We start from the raw sequence: 5,370 nt of genomic DNA, 5'->3' as shown, positions 1-5,370 counted from the left end.
GACACTCCAAAAAGGCTGGGTACTCTGCACTGTTGTTCAGTCCATAGGCAGGGCCCATAATCAAAATACATTTTACTGTTATTAATACTTAATCAATTATCATATTCTATAGCACTGAGGCAACTTAAATGACTGAAAATACCTCGAAGGTGACAAGAGCTGTCGCTTGGTGGTGCTGGCTGGCTCTTCTGTTTGAGGTATTTCTGGATCTTGTCATCTGCCTCTATAAGCCTTAGTGAGAAGAAAAGTGATTTATTATCAAATATTACCTGTATTTTACATTTACATTATGATTTAGGTACATTTATTTTTTTTTGTCCAAAAGTGAAGTGTCTGATGTGAAGACCTTCACTTCTGATGCAAAACAAACAATTAATTGCTGAGGAGACTAGGGGATGGACACTAGTTGGATTAAACAGTTAATAATAATGATGATGACAATGATACACACTGTTTACAGACATATAAATACACAGCTCTCTACAGTCTCTCTACTGTACAGACATGCAGCCTTTAGAGTTTTCTGAAAACTGATTAAAAGTCACTGATCTGGTCAGTGAAGTTACTGTAGCTTCACTGCAGCCTACAGCAGATTGTTTTGTACTTCTCATGAGCCTACTTTCAGTTTGGTTTCATGTAAAACAAAATTTGATAAAAAGACTGAGTTCTTACCATTTTCCAGCCGCACCCTGCCTCCCGACAGCCCAGGGTAGGCAAAGTTTGCCTTCTACTTTTTTAACAATAACAATACACTTATTAGTAAAATTAATTAGAGAAAGATTTGTAATTACTATTAAAAATAATAATAGTTATACAAGAACAACTATTACAACAACAAAAAAATTTTGATTTTACAACTTCTCTGTAGGTTGTGAGGTTTGCCTACCCCAGGTTTAGGGTTATTCCAGAGACTACGTAATGCACAATTTATATATAGACTCTCTCAAGTCTCATTATGCCAAATTTCATTATGTGTTCATGCTGATTGTTCGGTTGAAACTGGTTTCTACTGAAGAATTAAAATAAAAAGAGTGTAAATCATCAGATTATTATAGAATCATTCTGAAACAAAGCCAGAAGAACTTTCATGGACAAATATTGTAAAGTGCAAACTGATTGCTGCTTCCTGTAGAAATCTTTTTTTAAAACTTTAACATGTTATTACATTTAGAAATTTACAATATTTAGACTCCTAATTGTCTTTGGTTCAGAATCATTCTTGTTTTCTTTATGGGAGTCTTTGACATGGTAATATCACGTGCACCTTTAAAACACACCTTTGAAATGATATGGGGTAAGGTTGCTGTCAAAAAAGACGTGCGTGTACTAATAAACATTCGTACATATTGGCCTAAGGTTGTGCATAAATGAATAAAACGTACAGAAAATGTGGTTTTGTAAACTCTCGTATGAGTCAAATCATACATAAAATATGTAGTGCGTGTTCTTATGTGAGAATACGACAGCAAACTAAAAGCAAACAAAAAAAATAGAATATAACTTTATTGTCAAATATACGTCACGGATTCGCAGGCATTATGTATCGAACAGAAGATACATCGATTTCACAAACTGCGCATGCGTTTGGACTGTTTGACTTGGAGGCGGCAAAATGGCAGACGAGGAGAGTGCAACAGAGACGGGACGAAATCAGGTACATAGATTATGTATCTCACATTGTGTTGTAATATAATTGCTGCTGTGTTTAGAAACATTATCCTACTTTTGCATTTAAATAACATCGTTATCAATATATTATCTGTATATGCTATGTCAAAGACTCCCATAATGAAAACCGGAATGATTCTGAACCGAAGTGTACTTCTTCAAGTCGGGGCCCTCTGCAGATACAGTAGTAACCATGGTCTGGACTCCTGAGGGAGAACTCCTCATAACATCTACCTCTCCTACTCCAGGAAATAAATACACTTAAACATCATAATCAGGTTTATGGAAATGTCCCAATGGAGATCACTGCAACAGTAACTGAAAAGACGAGACAATATGTTCCCTGATCCTCAGAATGACAACATCAGTTTCTAGCTTTTGAGACTGATTTCTGGGACATAATGACTGACAGTTTTTAACAAATCTTTGTGAATTAACATTTCTGGTGAAACATCCCTAATTTTTCTCAGCCCTGATGAATCATTTAGTTCTCTTTTTAGTCAAATTTTATTTAACATAAAATGATAAATAAAATGAGGGCTGTGTGAGAGAAATGATTTTCTAGATAAAACATTTAGTTTACCTTTGTTCCATCACAGACACCCTGGGTGCCACCTGGGTAAATTCAACAAAGACCTTTTGATGTATTTACATGACACTGTTCTGTCTCTCAGCAGGGAAAACAGGTAGTCATGTGGATTAGAGTTTTGACTCACCCTAGTCACATGTAAACAATCTTACACAACATGTATATAAGGTGAATATATTAGTGTTATGTGAATGCAGCTGCTGAGTTGTTACAAAGGACTGATACAGCCTGTAGATTTTCTCAGTCAGATTGATCCAACTTGCCATCCTGTAAGCTGTAGCTTATTTACATTTTTGCCAGGGCAGTTCTCATACTACAATTATTATTAATAACAATTACAGATGTTTTTCTAATTATTTTCAATAATAACTATATCATTATCTGTATCGTTTGAAAAAATGTAGTAAGCAAACATTTCTTATCTTCTGCCTTACTTGATGCAAGTTCTTCTACTGCAAGAAAATGGTAAGAACTCAATGTCTTTATCATATTTTGTTTTACATGAAACCAAACTGAAAGTCGGCTCATGAGAAGTACAAAACAAAATCTGCTGCAGTGAAGCTACAGTAACTTCACTGACCAGATCAGTGACTTTTAATCAGTTTTCAGAAAACTCCATGTCTGTACAGTAGAGAGACTGTAGAGAGCTGTGTATTTATATGTCTGTAAACAGTGTGTATCATTGTCATCATCATTATTATTAACTGTTTAATCCAACTAGTGTCCATCCCCTAGTCTCCCCAGCAAACAGGAAACCTTTCAGGAACGTTTCCTAAAGGTTCCTACTTATTTGTTTGTTTTATTTATTTAGTTAATTGCTTGTTTCTTTGTTTATTTTGCATCAGAACGCAAAGACCTCCCAAACAAACACTAAATAAAACAGATACTAAATTTGTGTATTTAAAAATGTAATTGTACCGAAATCATAATATAAATGAATGTAAAACACTTTGTAATAGACTTTTTCTTTCATTAAGCTGGACAGAGGCAGACAACAAGATCCAGAAATGCGTCAGACAGAAGAAGCATCGACGGCCAGAAGCACCGAGCAGCCGCCCATGTCATCACTTCAGTCATTGAAGTAGCCTCAATGTTATATAATATCATCATTTCTATTTGAGTTAAAACTGTCATGGTTTAAGTCTGTTTGATATTAACTGTATTTGGTTTTATTTGTTATCAGAAGAGTCAGTTTATCCAGTTGTCCTGTCCTCAAACATGGCACTGCATCCTAATATTTTACAGCTCATTCCCATCCAGCTGTGATTTAACATCTGGAAACAAACATCACCAGAACAAATTTGATGTGATTCGTCATGTTGAAGTGAACAAAGTTCATGAACATCCCGACAACTGTCCCTTAACCTTAAGTCCACCTGTGACCCTTGACAGTGAAGGAAACGAGGTGTTGTAAGTATGAACACAGAGAATCAGTCCAACACATTCACATGTATTTGATGTTCAGTCAACAGGGAGACAGACCAGTAGAAATCTTTCTCAGTACCATGTTAGAAATACGATTTTAAATAGATTTCAATTTTCTTCTGTATTCAGCGAAAATGACCAACAGTCGTCGCGTCGTCCTTTGCCTCGGTTCTGTGCGACAAAACATAAAAACATCGACGCTACAACAGACGAACCGTGTTGTCATCGTGTCGTCGACCACGAACCCGCGATTCTCCAGGAAATGAGAGCGAAGAATACTATCGCAGATAAAACGTGTTTGTTTACGTATACCACAGAACAATCTTCAGACAACGAACACATGATAAGAGTCGATTCACCGTTTAGAGACAAGTGGCAGCCTGTACTGTTATATTGCCTAAAGAAATACTGGGAGCTACGTCAATATGGATTTGCTGTTCTTATAATGGCGAATGGTGAATATTGGATTTTTCCAAAACTTTATCCGGACCATGGAGAGAATAAAACCGACGGTGCAAAGCACAGTGAGGAAATTTTAATTGGACAAATCAATCAATTCTTATTACACATGGGAATCAATGTGATAAGAATTTTGATTTATACGTTCAAGAGTCCATGTTTGTGGAGAAGCGACGGTAACGTTTGCTGTACGAAGAAACTTTTGGAACAAACCCACGATTGGCACAGAAAATTCGGAATTTCCACCGATGTAGCTTTTACAGAGTTCTGGGGCTGTGGCCCACATTGTTTTAAAGATCTAACTTATGATCACGTCTCAGAGCCCAGTAGTGTGTTTCACTCATATTTTCAGACATGCGTCTTTAAGTTACTCTCTAAAGATGCTGCGAAAATTTATGGATCTGACAATAGCGAAAATGAAAACATAGATGATAATATTAAAAGGGCCAATGATAAACTTCTGAAACTGGGACAAAAACCGAACCCCAGAACAGCAGAAGAACATTTAAGACAGGGACAAGAAGTTATTGATTCCTTCAAATTGGAAAAGGAAATCAATAAAAAGTTACTGGATAAATGGTCTCAACTTGTTAAAAATTCAGCTTTGAAACGTATAAAACAGAAAATAACAGCAGATTACAACTCTCGTGCATCCACCCATGTGTACACAGATATTATGTCTAAATTAGGGGAAAACTGTTATTTAAAATTTGTGATTTATCCAAAACCCTCATCGAAAGCTAAACCCACTTCCACTCAGCCCAACCGGTCGAGGCAGATGGCCGCCCAAACTGAGTCCGGTTCTGCTGGAGGTTGTTTCTTCCGTTAAAGGGAGTTTTTTCCTCTCCACTGTCGCCACGTGCTTGCTCATAAGGGATTTGTTGGGTTTCTAAGATATTTTTATTATAAATTGGCTCTTTACAAATAAATTGAATTGGACTAAACTGAAATAAGGCTCTGTGTACTTTGTGAAGTGTATCAGTCTGATGTTAAAGCTCTGGTGCTCTTTAGCTGTGTGGACATAAAGGCTGGATGGTGTAAACAGAAAAAGACAAGATAGAGACAGTGAGTCTGCACAGTTAGTGCTGATTCATTACCTTTATTAGTAGTTTTATTACTGATACATGACCTTGTTAGATTCTGCTGTCCCAGCACACATACTGGACTGTGTATCCTTTTTACATGGAGCTTTGAGAATTGGCACAAATATACAAATGAGCATCCCTGTA

At 36.5% G+C, this 5,370-nt stretch overlaps 1 protein-coding gene across 3 annotated transcripts; it reads left to right on the top strand.

Moving 5' to 3' along the window:
• Positions 1-1,569: 1,569 nt before the first annotated feature.
• On the top strand, positions 1,570-5,029 carry LOC113144023 (uncharacterized). Of its 3 annotated transcripts, none has more exons than XM_026329673.1 (4): positions 1,573-1,654; positions 2,702-2,722; positions 3,235-3,338; positions 3,503-5,029. In XM_026329673.1, exons 1-4 carry the CDS (start codon positions 1,613-1,615, stop codon positions 3,669-3,671), a joined length of 336 nt encoding a protein of 111 aa, XP_026185458.1. In that variant the 5' UTR covers positions 1,573-1,612; the 3' UTR covers positions 3,672-5,029. The 3 variants fall into 3 exon arrangements, with proteins under 3 accessions (XP_026185456.1, XP_026185458.1, XP_026185457.1); XM_026329672.1 differs by having other exon boundaries at positions 1,588-1,654; XM_026329671.1 differs by lacking the exon at positions 2,702-2,722 and having other exon boundaries at positions 1,570-1,654.
• The last annotated feature ends 341 nt before the right edge of the window (positions 5,030-5,370 follow it).

The sequence above is a fragment of the Mastacembelus armatus genome, chromosome 10 (genome assembly GCF_900324485.2).
Source record: "Mastacembelus armatus chromosome 10, fMasArm1.2, whole genome shotgun sequence".
NCBI classification, from domain to species: domain Eukaryota; kingdom Metazoa; phylum Chordata; class Actinopteri; order Synbranchiformes; family Mastacembelidae; genus Mastacembelus; species Mastacembelus armatus.
This window is presented reverse-complemented; position numbering and strand designations above follow the sequence as displayed.

Bases quoted from the DNA above. Each gene is read 5' to 3' on its own strand.
- LOC113144023 (XM_026329671.1), top strand. From the start codon at position 3,945: ATGAGAGCGAAGAATACTATCGCAGATAAAACGTGTTTGTTTACGTAT.